An 18,431-nucleotide genomic window follows, 5' to 3' on the forward strand; every position below is an offset into this window, starting at 1 on the left:
ACTGCAACAGGTTGCCCAGGGAGGTACCAGGGGCCCCATCCCTGGAGATATTCAAGGTGAAGCTGGACAAGGCTGTGAGCAACCTGCTCTAGTGGAGGATGTCCCTGCTGAGTGCAGGGGATTGGACAGGATGAGCTTTGGAGGACCCTTCCAGCCCAAACCATTCTCCACTTCCATGTATAAATAACCTCATTATTTTTTCCTGCCTCCAGGCAGTTTTGCCTCAAACCAATTTTCCTTCCATAGCTTCACCTCAGAATCACAGAGACATGCAGGTTGGCAAAGCTCCTCAGGATCACCAAGTCCAGGCTGCCCAAGGCCTCATCCAGCCTGGCTGTGAACACCTCCAGGGAAGGAGCAGCCACAGCCTGGGCAAGCTGTGCTGGTGTCTCCCTGGCCTCACTGCCAAGAATTTCTCCCTCATCTCCACTCTCAATCTCCCTTCTGGCTGCAAACCATCAGCCCTCATCCTAGCACACACTGCCTGCTGGAGCCACAGAACCACACAGCAACAGCCAGGCTGGCAAAGCCCCTCAGGAGCACCAAGTCCAACCTAGAACCCTACTCTGCAAGGTTCACCTTAAACCATAGCCTTAAGAACCACATCCAAACCACCCTGAAACACAGCCTTAAGCCCCTCAGGAGCACCAAGTCCAACCTAGAACCCTACTCTACAAGAGTCATCTTAAACCATAGCCCCAAACACCACATCCAAACCACCCTTAAACAGAGCCCTAAGCCCCTCAGGAGCACCAAGTCCAACCTAGAACCCTACTCTGCAAGAGTCATCTCAAACCATAGCCCCAAGCACCACATCCAAACCACTCTGAAACACAGCCAGGCTGGGGGACTGCACCACCTCCCTGGGCAGCTCATTCCAGGCCCTGAGCACTCTCTCCACAAGAAACTCCTTCCTAATGTCCAGTCTAAACCTCCCCAGCCTCAGCTTGAGGCCATTCCCCCTTCTTCTGTCTTCACTTACCTGTGAGCAGAGCCCAGCAGCAGCTTCTCCACAATGTCCCTTCAGGTAGTGGTAGAGGTCTCCCCTCAGCCTCCTCTTCCTCACACTAACCATCCTCAGCTTCCTCAGTCGCTCCTCATCGAATTTACTCTCCAGGTCCTTCCTCAGCTTTGTTGCCCTTCTCTGGACCTGCTCCAGCACCTCCACCTCTCTCTTGTGTTCTGGTGACCAAAACTTGAACACAACACTCGAGCTGTGGCCTCACCAGAGCCCAGTCCAAGGAGACAATCACCTCCTGCTGCTGGCCACAGCAGTTTTAATCCCAGCCAGGATGCCATTGGCCTTCTTGGCTGCCTGAGCACACTGCTGCCTCATCTTCAGCTGTCTGAGCACACTGCTGCCTCATCTTCAGCTGCCTGGGCACGCTGCTGCCTCATCTTCAGCTGCCTGGGCACGCTGCTGCCTCATCTTCAGCTGCCTGGGCACACTGCTGCCTCATCTTCAACTGCCTGGGCACACTGCTGCCTCATCTTCAGCTGCCTGAGCACACTGCTGGCTCAGATTCAGCTGCCTGGGCACGCTGCTGCCTCATCTTCAGCTGCCTGAGCACACTGCTGCCTCATCTTCAGCTGCCTGGGCACACTGCTGCCTCATCTTCAGCTGCCTGAGCACACTGCTGGCTCAGATTCAGCTGCCTGAGCACACTGCTGCCTCATCTTCAGCTGCCCGGGCACACTGCTGCCTCATCTTCAGCTGCCTGGGCACACTGCTGCCTCATCTTCAGCTGCCTGAGCACACTGCTGCCTCATCTTCAGCTGCCCGGGCACACTGCTGCCTCATCTTCAGCTGCCTGGGCACACTGCTGCCTCATCTTCAGCTACCTGGGCACACTGCTGCCTCATCTTCAGCTGCTTGTCAATTACAATCCTCAAATCCCTTTCTGCCAAGCAGCTCTCCAGCCACACTGCCCCAAGCCTGTAGCACTGCTTGGGGCTGCTGTGACCCAAATGCACCTGACCTGGCATTTGGCCTCCAGCAGCTCCACATCTCTCTCGTGTCGCAGCGCCCAAACCCGAGCACCTCAGCTGACAATCCCAGCAGGCACTGCTTATATCCAGGGCAAAACCTGCTGGTGGCTGGAGAGGGGGGGGGAAGAAAAAGGCTGCTGTGAGGACAGGTATCTTTACAAATGACAGCATATTTATTACCAATACCTTTAAAAAAAAAAGAAGCTTACACCTGCTAGGTCACTGTTAAATATCATTTACACCGGGTTGAAAACCACAGAAGCTTCTCATTTTTCTGTTTGGTTTGGGGTTTTTGGGTTGTTGTTGGAGGTTTTTTTTTTTTTTGTTCCATTTTTCTTGCTTTTGTGATTTTTTTCTCTCTTTTTTTTTAAAGTATTTTAAAATTATTTTTTTCCTTTTTTTTTTCTTGTTGTTGTTTGCTTTTTTTTTTTTTTAACATAGAAGTAATAACCATATCAAACTAAGAAAGGAACACAGCTTGAAATACTGACAATAAGTTCTCTGGTCAACACCCCTGACTTGTACACGAGTGGAATCCTGATTATGAGTTACTGAATAAAGAGGTGGGTTAGGTCTCAGAGTGAATTGGTAGCCTTTTTGTAAGCCAGAAAAGAAAAGGAGGGGAGGGAGGGGAGAGAAAAAGAGACAAGACAGGCAAATTCAAGCTATCAGGAGGAAAAACCAAGATGAAAAGGAGAGGGGGGAAATAAAGGCTAAGCCCCCACTGCAGCTCCTTTCAGCTTGCAAAGTGTCTAGAAAATTCCACCGCCTTCCGCGAGCGTTCTCCCGCCTGAGCTTACAAAAGTACCCCCTAGTAACAAACAGTCCTCTGGAGGAGGATTCTGGTGGGTGGTGCTGTGGTTTGGGGTTTCATTCCATCAGGATTCTGCTTTGCCTTTAGGTGTCCTGCGAAGAGTTCGGCCTGAAGCATCCAAAGAGTCCCCAGGGCTCCGGGATGCGTGAGCGCATCTCCCACGCGTGTCGGAGGTGCGGAGGGTGACGACTTCTGGTCCAGGGCATGTGGAGAGCAAGGATGTGTTCAAGGAACCCAGGGCAGCCTTGCAGCTCAGAGTCACTCTGGGCTAAGTTCCTTGGAATCAAATCCCCCCAAAGTGAGGTGGGTTTAGCCAGGCTTGCACCCAAAGGTGAGGTCCGAGTCAGTGGCTCCTTTGGGTACCCATTCCTCTGTCACTAGAGGCAGAGCTTCCATCTGTGCTCCAGAAGCAGAGGTCCCACCTTTGCACCAGCAGAAGCAGAGGTCCACCTTTGCAATAGAAACAGAGATCCCATCTTTGCACAAGAGACAGAGGTCCCATCTTTGCACCAGCAGCAGAGGTCTCATCTTTGCACCAGCAGCAGAGGTCTCATCTTTTGCACAAGCAGCAGAGGTCCCTTTTGTGCACCAGCAGCAGAGGTCTCATCTGAGCACCAGCAGCAGAGGTTCCATTCTTGCACCAGCAGCAGAGGTCCCATCTCTTGCACCAGAAGCAGGGATCCTATCTTTGCACTATCTTCAACCCAACCCTATTTACTGTTAGTTGTGGCAAAGATGAACCTATTTCAAGACAGTCAAAGTGGGCCCCTGCTGAGACTGCCAGAAGGTTAGCTACATGTCCTGTAGTCCACCACCAGCCACAAGTGATGAGTTTCTCCAGGACTGCAGTGTTCTGAGTGTTTCAGGTCTGTCTTGCTTGGATCTCTGAACAAAGCAGATCATCTTGTGTGTTGTAAGCACTTGACTGAACACAAGGATCACCATAACTGCCAAGGTCAGATGTGAGCAACCTGCTGCAGTTGGAGGCATCCCTGCTGCCTGCAGGGGGGGTGGCGAAGATGCCCTTTGAGGGTCCCTTCCAGCTCTGCGACTCACAGAGCTGTGCACACACTGCCTCAGTCCCAAACCCAACTGTTCACTGGACTCTTGCAGGCAGAAACTGAAGAGTTTGCTCCAACTGCTGCTGCTGAGCAGCTGCTAAGGTGAAAGCTCCTGGAAAGCAGAGTCACAACCCACCAGGAACTCAGTGCTGGAGTATAAACACTCCACTATTTTTATATATATATCTATATATATAAATACTCCAGTATAAATCAAATATAAATAGTGCTGGAGTGTAAAACTCTGCCTATAAATATCTGTATTGAGGTTGCATCAGGAACCACCTCTGAAACACTTCTGCCTGACCCAGCACGGTGAAACCACCCAGCACAACCTGCAGCAGATTTACTGAGCTCAACTCCGACCTCTGCAGCAGAAAGGAAACAAATCCCCAACCCAAATCCTCCTGCTCACCTCACCCTCAGCTGTTTGCTTGCTTTAATTATTAGTATTATTATTACTATTTAAATTATTATTATTATAGCAGAGGAAAAAAAAAAAAAAAAACCAAAACCAAACCCAACTTAATATCTACAATCATTAGGTTAAAAAACTCTATAAAACACTAAATAGAGGATAAAAAATATGCATATAAGGACAATATGTAAACTGCTTTGGTAACATCCTATTCCAGATGTCTTCAGTGCATTGCAGAGTTTCCAAGGAAACTTCAGGCAAAGCTAATATTTGCTTTGAGGAAGTACTGTTTAATGCCATTCCTAAAGAAGCAGAAACATCTTTTTTTTTTTTGTTCCCTTTGCCATTTTTTTTTTGAGTGGCTTTTTTTTTTTTTAGTGGTATTTTTTTGGTGTGGTTTTTTGTGTGGGTTTTTTTTCTGTGTGGTTTTATCCTGTGGTTTTTTTCCTGTGTTTTTTTTCCTGTGTTTTTTTTTCTGTGTGTTTTTTTCTGTGTGTGTTTTTTTTTCCTGTGTTTTTTTTCTGTGTGGTTTTTTTCCTGTGGTTTTTTCCTGTGGTTTTTTCCTGTGGTTTTTTTCTGTGTTTTTTTTTTCCTGTGTTTGTTTTTCCTGTGTTTTTTTTTCTCTGTGTTTTTTTTTCCTGTGTTTTTTTTTCCTGTGGTTTTTTTTCTGTGGTTTTCTTTTCCTGTGTTTTTTTCCTGTGTTTTTTTTTCCTGTGTTTTTTTCCTGTGGTTTTTTTTCCTGTGTTTTTTTTTTCTCTGTGTTTTTTTTTCCTGTGTTTTTTTTCCTGTGTTGTTTTTTCTGTGTGTTTTTTTTCCTGTGTTTTTTTTCCTCTGTGTTTTTTTTCCTGTGTTTTTTTTTCTGTGTTTTTTTTTCCTGTGTTTTTTTTCCTGTGTGTTTTTTTCCTGTGTTTTTTTCCTGTGTTTTTTTTCCTGTGGTTTTTTCCTGTGGTTTTTTCCTGTGGTTTTTTTCTGTGTTTTTTTTTTCCTGTGTTTGTTTTTCCTGTGTTTTTTTTTCTCTGTGTTTTTTTTTCCTGTGTTTTTTTTTCTGTGTGTTTTTTTCCTGTGGTTTTTTTCCTGTGGTTTTTTTTTTCTCTGTGTTTTTTTTCCTGTGTTTTTTTTTCTCTGTGTTTTTTTTCCTGTGTTTTTTTTCTGTGTGTTTTTTTCCTGTGTTTGTTTTTCCTGTGGTTTTTTCCTGTGGTTTTTTTCTGTGTTTTTTTTTTCCTGTGTTTTTTTTCCTGTGTTTTTTTTCCTGTGTTTTTTTTCCTGTGGTTTTTTTTCTGTGTTTTTTTTTCCTGTGTTTTTTTTCCTGTATTTTTTTTCCTGTGTGTTTTTTTTCCCTGTGTGTTTTTTTCCTGTGTTTTTTTCCTGTGGTTTTTTTCCTGTGGTTTTTTTTCTGTGTGTATTTTTCCTGTGGTTTTTTTCCTGTGGTTTTTTCTCTGTGTTTTTTTTCCTGTGTTTTTTTTTTCTCTGTGTTTCTTTTCCTGTGTTTTTTTTTCTCTGTGTTTTTTTTCTGTGTGTTTTTTTCCTGTGGTTTTTTTTCTGTGTGTTTTTTTCCTGTGTTTGTTTTTCCTGTGTTTTTTTCCCTGTGGTTTTTTTTTCCTGTGTTTTTTTTTCTGTGTGGTTTTTTCCTGTGTTTTTTTTCCTGTGTGTTTTTTTTCCTGTGTTTTTTTTTTTTCTTTGTGTTTTTTTTCCTGTGTGTTTTTTTTCTGTGGTTTTTTTTTTCCTGTGATTTTTTCCTGTGTTTTTTTTCCTGTGAGTTTTTTCCTGTGTTTTTTTCCTGTGGTTTTTTCCCTGTGGTTTTTTTTCTCTGTGTTTTTTTTCCCTGTGGTTTTTTTTCTGTGTTTTTTTTTCCTGTGTTTTTTTTCTTGTGGTTTTTTTCCTGTGGTTTTTTTTCCTGTGTTGGTTTTTTTTCTGTGCTTTTTTTTCCTGTGTTTTTTTTCCTGTGTTGGTTTTTTTTCTGTGGTTTTTTTTCCTGTGTTTTTTTTTTCCTGTGGTTTTTTCCCTGTGGTTTTTTTTCCTGTGTGTTTTTTTTTTCTGTGTTTTTTTTTCTGTGTGGTTTTTCTTGTGTGGTTGGTTTTTTGTGTGGTTTTTTTTCCTCTCTCTCTCTCTGTCTCTCTCTGTGTATTTCTTTTCTTTGCCAGTAGTAAGATGGACTCAGACCACAATATTACCTAGTGCTGGGTGTCTTCAAGAAAACAACTAGCTAAATGTTGCTTTATATTCTATAAACAAGAAGTTCTCTGTCTTTTTCTCTCTCCCTCTTCTTGTTTGTCATAAACTGGAGCGAGCTGTGAGCGAGAGCATTATGGTGCTGATGGCTGACAAGGTGCAGGCGCTGGAGGTCGAGGAGCCAGAGCCTCTGGCGTAAGCATCTGTGCAAAGAGAGGCAGGGAGAAGAGAAGAGCAGTCAGGGGTGAAGGCAGCAGCCTTCAGTAAACCCTCTCCACCTCCTCTTGGAGTAAAGAGCCCAGCGCTGAATCAGGCAGTTTGGAAGAGAGCTCCAAGCTCAGCCAGCCCAGCCTAGCACCCAGCCCTGCCCAACCAACCAGACCATGGCACTAAGTGCCCCAGCCAGGCTTGGCTTCAGCACCTCCAGGGACAGCAACTCCACCACCTCTCTGGGCAGCCCATTCCAATGCCAATCACTCTCTCTGCCAACAACTTCCTAACAACATCCAGCCTAGACCTCCCCCAGCACAACTTGAGACTTGCTGGCTGCCTGGCAGCAGCCCAGCCCCACCTGGCTACAACCTCCCTTCAGGTAGTTGTAGACAGCAATGAGCTCTGCCCTGAGGCTCCTCTTCTGCAGGCTGCACCCCCCCAGCTCCCTCAGCCTCTCTTCATAGGGTTTGTGTTCCAGGCCTGCTGCTCAAGGGGTGGCTTCACCAGTGCCCAGTACAGGGAGACAATGAGAGAGATGTGGAACATGAGGGGTTGGAAGGGACCTCAAGAGATCATCTACTCCTAGATCATAGCACTTTAGCATCAGCCTAGAATCAGGGTTGGAAGGGACCTCAAGAGATCATCTACTCCTAGATCATAGCACTTTAGCATCAGCCTAGAATCAGGGTTGGAAGGGACCTTAAGAGGTCATCTACTCCTAGATCATGGCATCATAGAATCACAGCATCACAGAATGGGCTGGATTGGAAGGGACCTTGAAAGGTCATCTACTTGTAGAATCACAGAATGGTTTAGGTTAGAAGGGACCTCAAGAATTAGCCAGTAACAAAGGCAGGGACACCTCCCACTAGAACAGGTTGCCCAAGACCTCATCCAACGTGACCTTGAACACCTCCAGGGAGGTTGTGGATCACATTGGGTGCTTCTGTGCTCCACAACCACCCTGAGCAACCTGTGCCAGTGTCTCACCACCCTTCAACCTGTGCCAGTATCTCACCACCCTCACTGCCAACAACTTCTTCCTAACATCCACTTTTAATCTGCCCCCTGCCACTTCAAACCCATTCCTCCTTGACTTGTCATTACAAGACCTTGTCAATAGTCCCTCTCCAGCCCTCCTGTAGCCCTCTTCAGATACTAGAAGGTCACTCCAAGGTCTCTTCAAAGCCTTCTCTTCTCCAGGCCACAGAGTCCCAACTCTCTCAGCCTGTCCTCATAGCAGAGCTGTTATCCTATAGGTAGTGAGGCCCCCCAGAATTTGACTCAGTGCTCTAGGTCTGGCCTCCCACATCTAATGATACAAGAGGATGAGGGTGGTGAGACACTGGCACAGGTTGCCCAGGGAGGTTGTGGAGCACAGAAGCACCCAATGTGATCTTTGATCACATTGGGTGCTTCTGTGCTCCACAACCTCCTTGGAGGTGCTCAAGACCAGGTTGGATGAGACTTTGAGTAACCTGTCATAGTGGGAGGGGTCTCTGCCTGTGGCTGAGCTTTGAGGTCCCTTCCAGCCTAAACCATTCTATGATTCTACGATCCCCATCCTGCTCCTGCTAGCCACAGCACTGCTGACTCATGCCAGGATGCCTGTTGGCCAGGGGAGCAGCCCCCTCCTTACTGGAGATCTTTGGGATGCGGATTTGCTCGCTGCTGCTGCCGTCGCCGCCATCGCTGATGGGCTTGATCTCGATGATGTAGTCCTCCTCAAATGGCAATGAGAGCTCCACTGAGGTCCTGTTGGTTTCTATCACAGATGTGCTGCTCTGCTTGCTCCACCTGTAGAGGACCTGCAGGGAAAGGGAGAGAGAAGAGGAGGTAGAAATGGCCCAGACATCCTCTGCCCTGAGGACGCTGCTGTTCATCCCCTGCCTCTGATGCTCGGACACGCAGTAGGGTCACAAAGGGGCTGCTGGGCACCCCCACAACCAGCAGAGTGGTGACAGTGCCCAGGCAGGGAGGTGACACTGAGAGGAAGGTGATGCTGCTGTGCAGCACCAAATGTGGCCTTGGTACATTTGGTACATTGGTGGCAAGCATTGGAACAGGCTGCCCAGGGAAGACACTGGAGGGGTTCAGAGGGCTGGAGCAGCTGTGCTGTGAGGCCAGGCTGAAAGAGTTGGGGCTCTGCAGCCTGGAGAAGAGAAGGCTTGAGGAGACCTTGGAGTGGCCTTGCAGCATCTGAAGGAGGCTCCAGGAGGGCTGGGGAGGGACTGTCGACAAGGTCTGGTAATGACAGCATGAGGAGGAATGGGTCTGAAGTGGCAGAGGGGAGACTGAAAGTGGATGTTAGGAAAGGACTCTTTGCAGTGAGGGTGCTGAGACACTGGCACAGGTTGCCCAGGGAGGTTGTGGAGCACAGAAGCACAGGATGTGATCTTTGATCACATTGGGTGCTTCTGTGCTCCACAACCTCCCTGGAAGTGCTCAAGGCCAGGTTGGATGAGGCCTTGAGCAACCTGTTCCAGTGGGAGGTGTCCCTGCCCATGGCAGGGGGTTGGAACTGGCTGATCCTTGAGGTCCTTTCCAACCCTGACTGATTCTATAAAACTCTGTTCAAAGAGGACTTTTTGGCTGTGTTACTCCAAAACTGTGTTCAAAGAGGACTTTTCAGAGACTCTCTAGATGGAGCTTGTTTCCTCAGGGTGAGGAATCTCTTTCACCTCCTTCCCACTGCCTTCTTAATTTGCATTTCTAAACCACGCTGTGGTGAGAAGTTGGCCCAAAATGCTGAGGTTCATCTGAGGTTTTGACTAAAGCCCCCAGGGAATGACTTCATTTTTGGTAATTGGACAGAGTGCACCAAAGATCCTTAGAAATTAAGGCAGGAAACCAGAAGAGCTGGCCCCAGGCTCACCAAAGTGCTGCTGCTGGCACTCCAGCCTGAGAAAGAAAGACAAAGCATGGCCAGGGCCTTCATCACTTCAAGGTCTGGTGGGAAATGTTTGCACAAGTCAGTCCTCAAGGCATTGGCTGGCAATTGCCCATCAGTGGCTTCCTTGGGCCAGGTGAAGCCCTTGTGTAAGGTGACAGAGCTGAATTCCTCCCAAGATTCCTCTCTAGCTCCATTACACCCTATTAAACTGGCTGCTAATGAGGGCTCTCTTGCTTCTCCTTCTGGCTTTGCTTTCTGAAGGAGGTGAGAGCTATTAAAAAGGCATTTTACTTATCTGCAATTAAGGAGTCAACTGCAGTGCTTGGAAGGTGTCCACCAAAGGCAGGAGAGCAGTCTACAGGTGAGAGCTTCAGAAGGAAGGGGTAGGTGACAGTGCATGGGCTGAGACCCATGGGGACAAGCATCACTGTGGTGAGGGTAAGCAGCCAGCAGGACCTGCTCACTCCACACAGGGATGGCCTGGCTCTGGGGGAATGCTCCAGTTTGGACCTGGGAAACCCTGGAGGTGCCACAAAAAACTTCTCATCTGGGCTTCCACTGCAAGCCCCAACTTGACACTGGATTCATGGAAACCTGCCCATTGTCCCTGTGGTGTTGAAGCAAAGCCTGGATGAGGGACTTAGTGCCATGGTCTGCTTGATTGGCCAGGGCTGGGTGCTAGGTTGGGCTGGATGAGCTTGGAGCTCTCTTCCAACCTGGTTGATTCTATGAAGCTTGCTGAGGATTCCCTGGAGGATCAGGAGGTGTTGAGGGAGGTGGTGCAGAGCAGTGTGGTGACCAAATACTCACTTTGTAGCCCCTCACTTCTGACTCGTTGTCCAGGGCCTTCACCTGGTCCCAGTTGAGTATGATCTTGGAGTCAGATGAGTTCCAGATGATGTTCCCAGGGGGCTGGCTCGGTGCTGTCCCAGAACACACACAGCATTGTGTCACTAAGGAGCATTTCCCAGCTGGATCTCTCCCAGTACCACTGAGGGTTCCACCAGCAGAGCAGAGCCTGCCCAGAGCCCTATCACTCTGCAACGCTAATGAGCTGTTCCACTGATCTGTGTCCCTAGGGTCACAGGAGGAGTAACACCACACAGTGCTCTAAATGAAGGAAAGGATTCAGGCAGGTGCTCAACATGCCTGAGACCAGGAGAAAAAAGCTCTCCTGAAGGATGAGGTAAATGTTTCCTTCTCCTGCACAGTGGTGACTGCAGCTCTGCCTGCTCTGCTCACTCCACACTGAGATGAGCCTCACGAACCCCATCCCTGGGCTGGTCAATCTCCTGCACCAAAGCCCAGCACAGACAAGGCTGACAGCTCCCTCAGGCTGGAGAAAGCTTTGAGGACTCAGCATCTGTGAGGAGGGAAGGCTGAGAGCCCTCGGGCTGCTGAGCCTGCAGAAAAGCAGCCTCAGAGAGAATCTGAGCAATGCTCAGCAAGAGGTAAAGGGTTGGGTGCAAGAGGCTGGGGCCAGACTCTTGTCAGCAGTGCCCAGGGACAGCACAAGGGGCAATGAGCACAGGCTGGGACCCAGGAGATTCCATCTGACCAGAGGGAAAAACCTGTTTGGTGTGAAGGTGCTGGAAGCCTGGAGCAGGCTGCCCAGAGAGGTTGTGGAGTGTCCTTGTGTGGAGATTCCAAGCCCAGCTGGGCACTGTGACTCAGGGCAAGCTGCTGGAGGTGCCCTGCACTAGCAGGGGGTTGGACTGGCTGAGCTCCAGAGGTCCTTCCCAACCCCCACCACGCTGGGATTCTGGTGCCAGCTGCTTCAGACTCAAGAAAGCTGAAAAATGATAGAGGGAAGTGCTGGAGGATACCCCCAGGGCAAGCCCCAGCCCCAGGGACACTCACGTGGCTTCCTGGTGGTGACGTTGACGGCGGCGCTGGAGGGGCCAGTGCCAGCTGTGTTGTAGGCCCTGACTGCCAGGTGGTAGAGGGCATTGCCACGCAGGTTGCTGACCCTGGTGGACGTTTGGTTGCCAACCGTCCGGATCCTCTTGGCGTTCTCTTCCTGCTCGTCGTGTCTCCAGCACCTGACCTGGGGAGCAGGGCAGGGATGTGTCCACCTCCAGCTGCAGCCTGGCAGCACCCAGCAAGCAGGTGCCACCAGCACAAGGCATAGGATCATAGGATCATAGAATGAGCCAGGTTGGAAGAGAGCTCCAAGCTCAGCCAGCCCAGCCTAGCACCCAGCCCTGCCCAACCAACCAGACCATGGCACTAAGTGCCCCAGCCAGGCTTGGCTGCAACACCTCCAGCCACGGCCACTCCACCACCTCCCTGGGCAGCCCATTCCAATGCCAATCACTCTCTCTGACAACAACTTCCTAACAACATCCAGCCTGGACCTGCCTTGGCACAGCTTCAGGCTGTGTCCCCTTGTTCTGGTGCTGGCTGCCTGGCAGCAGAGCCCAACCCCACCTGGCTACAGCCTCCCTGCAGGTAGTTGCAGACAGCAATGAGCTCTGCCCTGAGCCTCCTCTGCTGCAGGCTGCACCCCCCCAGCTCCCTCAGCCTCTCCTCACAGGGCTGTGCTCCAGGCCCCTCCCCAGCCTTGCTGCCCTTCTCCAAACACCTTCCAGCACCTCAACATCTCTCTTGAATTGAGTGGCCCAGAATTGGACACAGCACTCGAGGTCCTGCAGCCTCTTCTTATTCCTTCGAGGCAGAGTGGCTGGAAAGCTGCTCATGTCCATGGGCGTGTTGACCAGCATGAGCCAGTGTGTGCCCAGGTGGCCACCAGCATCCTGGCATGGCTCAGCACTGGTGTAGCCAGCAGGACCAGGACAGAGCATGTCCAGAGAAGGGCAATGAAGCTGGGGAAGGGTCTGGAGAACAGGGCTGGGGGAGAGCAGTAGAGGGAGCTGAGGGTGTTCAGCCTGGAGAAAAGGAGGCTGAGGGCAGACCTCACTGCTCTCTACAGCTCCCTGAGAGGAGGTTGGAACCAGGTGGGGGTCAGGTTCTTCTGCTGAGTGAAAAGCAACAGGACAATAGGAAAAGGTCTCAAGTTGTGCCAGGGGAGGCTCAGGTTGGATATGAGGAACAATTTCTTCCCCAGTTGTCAAGCCCTGGCTGAGGCTGTCCAGGGAGGTGGTGGAGTCCCCATCCCTGGAGGCATTTAAAAGCCATGGAGATGTGGTGCTGAGGGACATGGCTTAGTGGTGAGCTGGCAGTGCTGGGCTGATGGTTGGACTTGGTGATCAGAAGGGTCTCTTCCACCCAAAGCAATTCTGTGATTCTATGAAACCTGCAGCAGGAACCCACCCACCCCATGGCAGACAGGAGCAGCACCTCAGTGCCCACTCACTGCATTCCCTGCAGGACACTGGCTTGTGTTTCCATACCTCATATCCCTGTATCCTTCCTTTGTGCTGGCTCTCCCAGGGGGGTGCCCAAGAAACTTCAACATCTGAGGCAGAAAGACTTCTGGCCAGAACAGTGGTTGGGGCTTTTGTTGGCTCTGGGTAGAGGAGTTAAAGAAGAAAAAAAAATAGGTAAATCAATAGCAAATGAGGAAATGTCAATTTTCTGTCCAAGTAGTCCTGAGAAAGCCTTTATTGTCCTCCCTGCGTGGGACCTAAACTGAAAAAGCCTTCAATGTCCTCCCTCTGTGTGACCAAAACTGCAAAAGCCTTTCTTGTCCTCCCTCTGTGTGACCTACACAACCTTGCCCAGCTCAGAAGGGTGAGCTGCCAGCCCGTGCCAGGAACAATCAGAGGTCATTGCCAAGCTGAAGCCAGGCCACCATGCCCTGTAACCAGGCCAAGAGGGACCACTTCCTAATCAGTGGACACTAATTCCTGCTGAACCTGGGTGGGATTCTCCCTGGAGCACATCTCACTTGGCCATTCACAGCACAAGATTTCATTAGGATTGATGTTAGTTTGGTGCCTTTCAGAAGGGTTCACTGCAGCTCCCCATTAGAAAGCAGAGAAAGGCTCAGCTACCCAAGGACACCTCCAGCTGGGTACTGCCATAGTTTGAGGCCACAAATTACCCAGGAATGGACCACAGAGGTGACTACTACTCCTTCTAGAGAGTAAGGATGAAAGTACTGCAGACTGATTGCCTGTTGTCCCATGTTATTGCCTGTTATCCCATGTTATTGCCAGGCAAGCAGCAACAGAACAAGGGGACACAGCCTCAAGCTGTGCCAGGGCAGGTCTAGGCTGGATGTTGTTAGGAAGTTGTTGGCAGAGAGAGTGATTGGCATTGGAATGGGCTGCCCAGGGAGGTGGTGGAATGGCTGTTCCTGGAGGTGTTGCAGCCAAGCCTGGCTGGGGCACTGAGTGCCATGGTCTGGTTGGTTGGGCAGGGCTGGGTGCTGGGTTGGGCTAGCTGAGCTTGGAGCTCTCTGCCAACCTGGCTGATTCTGTGATTCTGTGTTTCTGTCTTCACATGTCTCAGAGAACCTATGACTGAAGCAGACATCACCACTGTTCCCTTTTCACAGCCTATCATCTAATTTCTCTCATTAAAATATTCCAATTGGCCTCAAACCAGCACACCTAACTCCCCTTGCTGTCCTTTTCCAGCTCACCCTGCGTGGAAGGGGGGATCCTGAGACAGGGGAGAGGGTGGAAAGGGTGGAAAGAAGGAGGGGGAGGTTGGTTGGGAGCTCAGACAACCCATTCCAGTGCCAATCTCTCTTGCTGTGAAGAACCTCTTCCTAACATCCAGCCTGAACCTGCCCTGGCACAGCTTGAGCCTGTGTCCCCTTGTTCTCTTGCTGTGTGCCTGGGAGAAGAGCCCAACCCCACCTGGCTATAGCCTCCTTTCAATCCTGCTCTGCCATTTTTTGCCTGTGAGGGTGGCAGAGCCCTGGCACAGGCTGCCCAGGGGGACTGTGGAGTCTCCTTCTCTGGAGATACTCAAGAACCATCTGGATGTGTTCCTGTGTGATCTGCTCTGGGTGATGCTGCTCTGGCAGGGGGGGCTGGACCAGATGAGCTTTGGAGGTCCCTTCCAGCCCCTGGCATTGTGTGAGTCTATGACTGCTGCCAACACAGCTCCTTTAACTTCCAGCACACTGGGTCCAGGCTGGTGACTCGCTGGGGGCAGGGAGGGGAGTAACACCCAAGGCACAACAGAAGGGATGTGTGCTCTGCCCGCAGAGAGAAGCGAAGGGAGGAGAGGCAGGGAGGGCAGGAGAGTGATACCAGTCAGGCACTGGCTTAGTAACCTGTGCCAGTGGGAGAGCGAATGGAGCAGCAATATGACAGCAGCCTGGGATGGGTCTTGGTCTCTGCATTCCCCTAGGAGACTCTACGACAGGCCCTGGCCAGCTCCTGCTTTGTGCCTGGCGCTGGGCTGGGCTTTACCTTCTTCTGCTGAGTAGACGACGGTGACGGGGCTGAAGGAGCCCTCCCCCTTGTTGTTGTACACCCCCACTTTGACCTCGTAGGGGGAGAAGGGCGGCAAGCTCTCGTTGCGGAAGACGTATCTGGCGGCGTCCGGCGAGGCCACCACGGTCTGCATCCAGCTGACGGTGCCGAAGGGGCGGAAGGCCACCACGTAGCCGAAGCCGCCGCCGTTCTGCAGCTCCTCGGGCACGGTCTGCGGGCAAGCAGAGCACGCTGGCACCGCTGGCACCGCCGGCACCCGCCTGGCCCCCGGCTGCCCGCTGCCCTCCTGCGCCTCCCCAGGCTGCCCTCCTGCACCTCCCCAGGCTGCCCTCCTGTGCCTCCCCAGGCTGCCCTCCTGCGCCTCCCCAGGCTGCCCTCCTGCACAGAGCCGCGGCGGAGGGCCCCGCGCTGGGCACGCTCAAGGGCAAACCTGCCGCGGCCCTGAGCTGCCTGCGCTGCTTGCAGATGTCCCTGCTGACTGCAGTGGGGTTGGACAAGATGATCCCTTCCAACCCGGCTCCTTCTGTGACAGCAGGCGGCTGGAGTCAAAGAATCACAGCATGAGCCAGGCTGGAAAGACCTTTGAGACCCAGCCCAACCTACCACCTGCCACCTTCTAACCAAACCACAGCACCAAGTGCCTCACCCAGCCTCCCTTTAAACACTTCCAGGGATGGGGACTCCACCACCTGCCCAGACAGCCCATTCCAGTGCCAGTCTCTCTTGCTGTGAGGAACTTCTTCCTAACATCCAGCCTGAACCTGCCCTGGCACAGCTTGAGCCTGTGTCCCCTTGTTCTGTTGCTGGGTGCCTGGGAGAAGAGCCCAACCCCACCTGGCTATAGCCTCCTTCCAATCCTGCTCTGCCATTTTTTCCCTGTGAGGGTGGCAGAGCCCTGGCACAGGCTGCCCAGGGGAGCTGTGGAGTCTCCCTCTCTGGAGATAGTCAAGAACCATCTGGATGTGTTCCTGTGTGATCTGCTCTGGGTGATGCTGCTCTGGCAGGGAGGGCTGGACCAGATGAGCTTTGGAGGCCCCTTCCAGCCTCTGACATGCTGTGAGCCTATCATAAGGAGAAGACCTCTGGACACTTCAAGAGGAGTAAGCTGAGTGTTCTACCAAAGCACAAACTGTGGCTTGTGTAAATGCTGCCTCAGCTCAAGGCTTGATCCTGTGTGCTCTGGAAGCAGGCTGCAGGCTCTCTAGGAGACTGTGTGGCTAATTAGCCCGAGAGAGGAGGAAACGCAGCACATTCAGCTGCGTGGTGAGGACAGAAAAAACCAACCCAAAAGCCATTTATAGCTGTTTTAATAACCTTAAAAATATCTCTGGCCATCCCTCCTGCCAGCCTGGGCAGGAGCAGTGCTAAGTGGCAAGTCTGGGGAAGTTCATTATTAGGGGAATCTGCCAGCTGCATCCCATCAGAGCAGGAAAAGAGCAGCAGACAAATGACTCAAGTTCTGACCTGGGCTGCCTGCAGGAATATCAAACACATCTCCCAGCTCTGCACCTCCTCCTGCTGCCTTTGGGTAGCAGCAAGGGAAGCCTGCAAGGGAAGCCAGCCTGCAGCCTTCCTGCTTTCACTCTTTGGGCAGCACCAAGGGAAGCCTGCAAGGGAAGCCAGCCTGCAGCCTTCCTGCTTTCACTCTTTGGGCAGCAGCAAGGGAAGCCTGCAAGGGAAGCCAGCCTGCAGCCTTCCTGCTTTCACTCTTTGAGCAGCAGCAAGGGAAGCCTGCATGGGAAGCCAGCCTGCAGCCTTCCTGCTTTCACTCTTTGGGCAGCACCAAGGGAAGCCTGCATGGGAAGGAGCCTGCAGCTTTCCTGCTTTCACTCTTTGCTGCCCTGCATCTAAGCTGCATCAGGCAAAGTGCAGCCAGCAGGGCTAGGGAGGTTCTCCTCCCACTCTGCTCTGCTCTGCCCTGGTGAGACCATGCCTGAAATACTTTGCCCAGTTTTGGGCTCCTCAATTCAAGACAGACAGGGAGCTATTGGGGCTGAGGGTGACTGCAGGACTCAAATGTCTCTGCTGTGAAGAAAGACTGAGAGCCCTGGGGCTGGTTAGTCTGGAGAGAAGGCTGAGAGGAGACATTACCCATGTCTACAAATATCTGAGGGGTGGGAGTCAAGATGAAGGTGCCAGGCTCTGGTGGTGCCCACTGACGGATGAAGGAACAGGTACAAGCTGCAACCCACCCAGGAGGCTTCACCTCAACATGAGGTGAGGGTGCTGGAGGCCTGCAGCAGGCTGCCCAGAGAGGCTGTGGAGTCTCCTTCTCTGGAGACTTTCAAAACCTGCCTGGATGTATTCTGTGTGACCTGCCCTAGGTGACCCTGATCAGGACAAGAGAGAAGGAAGAAATTTTTCACTGAGGATGCTGAGAGCCTGGTCCAGGTTTCCCAGAGAGGTGGGAGCTGCCCCACCACCACTGAGGTCAGGTTGTGTGGGGCTCTGAGCAACCTGCTCTGGCTGCAGATGTCCCTGCTGACTGTAGTGAGGTTGGACTGGATGACTGAAGGGAGGCTGTAGCCAGGTGGGGTTGGTCTCTTCTGACAGGCAACCAGCAACAAAACAAGAGGACACAGCCTCAAGCTGTGCCAGGGGAGGTCTAGGCTGGATGTTAGGAGGAAGTTGTTGGCAGAGAGAGTGATTGGCATTGGAATGGGCTGCTCAGGGAGGTGGTGGAGTTGCCATCCATGGAAGTGTGCAAGCAAAGCCTGGCTGGGGCACTTAGTGCCATGGTCTGGTTGATTGGCCAGGGCTGGGTGCTAGGAATGGCTGGGTGAGCTTGGAGCTCTCTTCCAACCTGGTTGAGTCTATGATTCCATGACTTTAAAAGGTCCCTTCCCACCCAAACCAGTCTGTGGTTCTATGTTTCCATGATGCCAGCCCAGGGCTGTACAAATATCCCTCTAGGTTTGTTCTCCACCTACCTCCCACGTAATGACCAGCTCAGACTTGCTTCCTCCACCTCCACTCACATTAGCTGGAGTCACTTCTGGAACTGCAAAGAAAAGAAACCAAAAGATGCAGGAGGTGAAGGTGGCAGCTGTGAAGCCAGACATGGAACAGAGCTACACAGCACCAGGACTCTGCTGGCCTGCTCTTGCTGGGTACCAGAGATGCTATTAGGAAGTGACTAATTTGCCATGGCAAACAGCACATTAGAAGTGTGTCAATAGCAGGATATTAGAAGTGTGCCAATTAACTCCTGTGTTCAGTCACTAATTGTTTAGTTTAAACATTTATCTTCCATAAAAAAAGGGCTTTTATTTTATTTCCCTATTTCATAGTCTCTTCCATTACAGGAGAACACAGAGCACAGGAGCCATCTCCCAGGGGTTCCCCACATTCCTGCAGCTACCATGCTGAGCGCACACCTTGCTGTGACCCCTTTCTGCCACATCAAAAGGCAGGGACAGCATCAAGCAGCACGAAATCTCTCAGGGCTGAAGATGCAGTGTGGTGCCAGGAGAGAGTGGTGCAAAGGGGTCACAGATAAAGGACCTTCAGCAAGCTGAGG

The 18,431-nt window shown here is 51.3% G+C and overlaps 1 protein-coding gene across 3 annotated transcripts in view; it reads right to left on the minus strand.

The window, feature by feature from the left end:
- Positions 1-6,331: 6,331 nt before the first annotated feature.
- The window catches only part of LOC135182285 (contactin-4), a 434,616-nt gene continuing 422,516 nt past the window's right edge, over positions 6,332-18,431 (minus strand). For all 3 annotated transcript variants that reach the window (XM_064156172.1, XM_064156171.1, XM_064156173.1), the window contains 7 exons: positions 17,842-17,912; positions 14,888-15,122; positions 12,911-13,026; positions 11,418-11,604; positions 10,368-10,480; positions 8,304-8,472; positions 6,332-6,654 (listed from right to left, as the gene is read on the minus strand). In XM_064156172.1, coding sequence (XP_064012242.1) covers positions 6,554-6,654; positions 8,304-8,472; positions 10,368-10,480; positions 11,418-11,604; positions 12,911-13,026; positions 14,888-15,122; positions 17,842-17,912 — 992 coding nt within the window. In that variant the 3' untranslated portion in view covers positions 6,332-6,553. The remainder of the gene's footprint in view (positions 6,655-8,303; positions 8,473-10,367; positions 10,481-11,417; positions 11,605-12,910; positions 13,027-14,887; positions 15,123-17,841; positions 17,913-18,431) is intronic.

The sequence above is a fragment of the Pogoniulus pusillus genome, chromosome 16, assembly GCF_015220805.1.
Source record: "Pogoniulus pusillus isolate bPogPus1 chromosome 16, bPogPus1.pri, whole genome shotgun sequence".
Classification (NCBI taxonomy): domain Eukaryota; kingdom Metazoa; phylum Chordata; class Aves; order Piciformes; family Lybiidae; genus Pogoniulus; species Pogoniulus pusillus.